Here is a 3,393-nt window from a genome sequence, read left to right on the forward strand (position 1 = left end):
ATTTATTTCAGTAAATCAAATAATAAGCTGAAAAATAGACTTTATTTTTTCAAAGTGTTATTAAGCCTATTTGAGTAACGTATATATAAAAGAATAAATTAGTTAACTTAGCGAAAGTCATGGCTAATCATACTGTTTCATAATTTTTATTTACACATTATGTACACATATATTAGATATACGATATGTACACCGACTAGTTTCAATAACTTCCTTTCTGTTATACAGCAAAGATGGATGAATAATTTGCAATGTGTGCGTGTAATATTAATAAAAAGAATATTGTCTTTGACACACATATAAAAATACACTTTTTACATATTGAACTATTTTACATGCTTATTTTATACATATTTATTTGTTGTAAAGATATTATGAAGTACAAATGTACTATTTATCATAAAAAAGATATTAGATATTTATATATTTTTTATACAAGATTTTTATAAAAGATTTTTATTTATTTATTTTTAGAGAGATAATTTTGATTACACAATGTTTTTACAAAAATATTAAAAATTTTTATGTAAAAATCTTAAGTTAAAATCTTTAAAAGATTTCCACTGATTCTGACGCATCATGACATATAATGATGTGTCGAGTGCAACGTACTACTGCATCGAACCGCAAGAAGTCCGGCTGCTTTTCACAATGCGTAACCATCGCAGTCACGCTCAGATCATTACAAACAGTAGCGTGAAATTACGGAAAATTATATTTTTACACAATTCACATATCTAAGTAGTATGTTGTGAATTTTCCGCGGAACATATAATGTCTGCTTAAAATGTAACACATCACACAAATACCCATATGTACAATCAGATGCACTTTAGGGAAGGAGGAATTTCTTCGCTAGAGAAAACAAGACTATTAGTATAATAAGGAAGAAGTACACTGATTAATTGATCGATACGGCGTAAGACAAGTGCAGTCAAGTTAAGAATAATTTACAGACGTTGAAGTCGATAGCACAGAATAAAATTATGCAATTCATACAAGGCGCAATAAAAAAGAGAGAGGCCCAACTAATGAAATCGCCCATGTAAAAACGCTGACAGTTTTTGCGATCGGCTTTCAAATTCGACTCTACTGCAAATCATTAATTTTAAACTTCATAACAAGTCTGAATATTGCGTTAAATATTAAAATTCATCTCTAATAATATCAATAAACAATAAATGATAATCAATGACAATTATTTTAGTATATAATTGATTTATTTTTAATAATTTAGTATATTCTTTGATATTTTTTTTTAAATTGTAAGATAAATTATCAAAAATTATAAATTTAAATATAAAGTTTGATTACAGACTTCCTGATTAACAAACAATTAATATAATTAATCATAGTATAGAAATTTATTATTAAGACACGATTGTGTATAGGAAAATTTGAAAACCGATGTTTACAAAATAAATAAAATATTTAATGAAGACATTTGTATGCATCGAACGATTAATGCATTTAATTGTTCTATTATAACTTCAGAATTAAATCTTGTTGAAATATGATAGATGTATATCTCAAACTCTGGATTTATTTGATATAACAATATAAATTGTTTAAATTTTATTAATGCACAATTGCTCGATAAATACAAATATTCCCCAAAACTGTAATAGAAATAATATATAACATATTAATTGAAGATATCAATAGCAAGAATAATAAAGTAACCAGATGCACTTGCACATTGACAGTCACTGTCAATTCTGCGTTTAAACATCTTAGAAACGAAAGAAGTAGCGTAGCTGAATGATTTTTTGTGACATTTATTTTAATAAGTATTTAAATATTAAATTTAAAATTAAAAAATTTAACTTAATCATAATTTAATCATAATTAAATCAAAATTTAATCATAATATATTAATTTAATTATTTCAATGTAAAAACAAGAGAAAATAAGTTTGTGTATCGCTAAAATCAATATTTTAAAATGCACTAGTAATTTGATAAAGGTTTATAAACATTACTTCCTTTATTAGATTTATTTTTTATAAAAGTGAGATATTTTTTACGAAACAAACAAAAAAAATAGCCACGTTATTTCCGTTATTTCAAAGAAGAAATAAACTTTGAGTTGGAACAAGTTCGTAGCGCTAACTTTATTTGTATTATGCTTATACATGTTTTTAAAAAATATTTGTAAAAAAATTTGACAATTATATCATTTGATAGAGTAAACTTTTAGCTTAAAAAATATGTTTTTTTGAATTGTGACAATTTTTAACAAAGTTGTGAGCAAAATTAAAATTCTCCTTTTATTAATCCGCGATTCAGTAATAAAAAATCTTAGAAACATTTTTAAAAACAATTTTGTAGGAGAAACTTTAAGTTTTTCACATTAGAAAATTGAAAATTTTTGCAAGAAAAAATAATTTTTGTCCAGCTCGTAATTTTCTATATATAACAATTACTAAATTTCTAGAAACTTAAAAAATATAGTAATATCTCCAAAGTAGAGATTTTGAGCTTTAACAGTTCTTAAATTTAAATTTTGTTTATTTTTACAAAATTACTGTTGCTTGAGTTTGAAGTAACACTATGAATTTTTGATCCAATACTTACCGACGACCACGAAGAGGAATAATGTAGTAGCGATCTTCATTTTCGTCGATCCAGTTTTAATTATCACTATTCTAAGAATCTCAAAGAATCGACGACTCTCACGAGACGATCCTAGGATCGTTAGGATTGAGAAGTAAAAACAAGCGCGAGAAAGCGCAAAGACTTCGCGGAGAAAATTTGCTTGCAGGCTAATCGAAACTTTGCTGCAAATGATCGACAGTCACCGATGAAAAACATGCGACAAGCTACTCGATCTCGCGGATACTAATAGTATATGGACATGTTCGACAAAGGCGAGCACGCGGGGCACTTTCAGACTTCATCTGACATCCAGGGCCGACCAAGTCCTGGGACTTTACATTCTCTGATCCCCTTCCATACAAGGAGGACATTCCATCCAATATAATATTTTAAGACCGAAATTTCGTATTATTAATATATACATTTCTTAAATATGAAGATTAGTTTTATTTAAAGAAGATTTATTTAAGTTTTTAATAAAGCATATATATAATTAATTACTCTAAAAATTAATTTTTCACTCTAATATTTATTTTTTTGTTTGTTACTTATTTTATAAGTTTTTCAAATTACATTTAATATTTTGACTTCAGATTAAAATTTTATTTGAAGATATATCTGAAATTACATATTGTAACATTTATAAATTTAATATTTTAAGAAACAATGTATATAATTTATTTTTAGTTTAAATTGGCTTTCAAGAATGTCTTTATTATGATATATAAAACATCGTTCAGAGTATATTTTGTGTGTTTAAAAAGAATTGAATAGCACTTTATGAAAAATTATTTAA

General features: G+C 25.6%; 1 protein-coding gene across 2 annotated transcripts in view; it reads right to left on the reverse strand.

The window, feature by feature from the left end:
* The window catches only part of LOC108686709 (transcription factor SPT20 homolog), a 15,808-nt gene extending 13,077 nt beyond the window's left edge, over window positions 1–2,731 (reverse strand). For both annotated transcript variants that reach the window (XM_018192143.1, XM_018192142.1), the window contains exon 1: window positions 2,577–2,731. In XM_018192143.1, coding sequence (XP_018047632.1) covers window positions 2,577–2,616 — 40 coding nt within the window. In that variant the 5' untranslated portion in view covers window positions 2,617–2,731. The remainder of the gene's footprint in view (window positions 1–2,576) is intronic.
* Window positions 2,732–3,393: the final 662 nt, after the last annotated feature.

The sequence above is a fragment of the Atta colombica genome, unplaced genomic scaffold (genome assembly GCF_001594045.1).
Source record: "Atta colombica isolate Treedump-2 unplaced genomic scaffold, Acol1.0 scaffold189, whole genome shotgun sequence".
Lineage (NCBI taxonomy): Eukaryota > Metazoa > Arthropoda > Insecta > Hymenoptera > Formicidae > Atta > Atta colombica.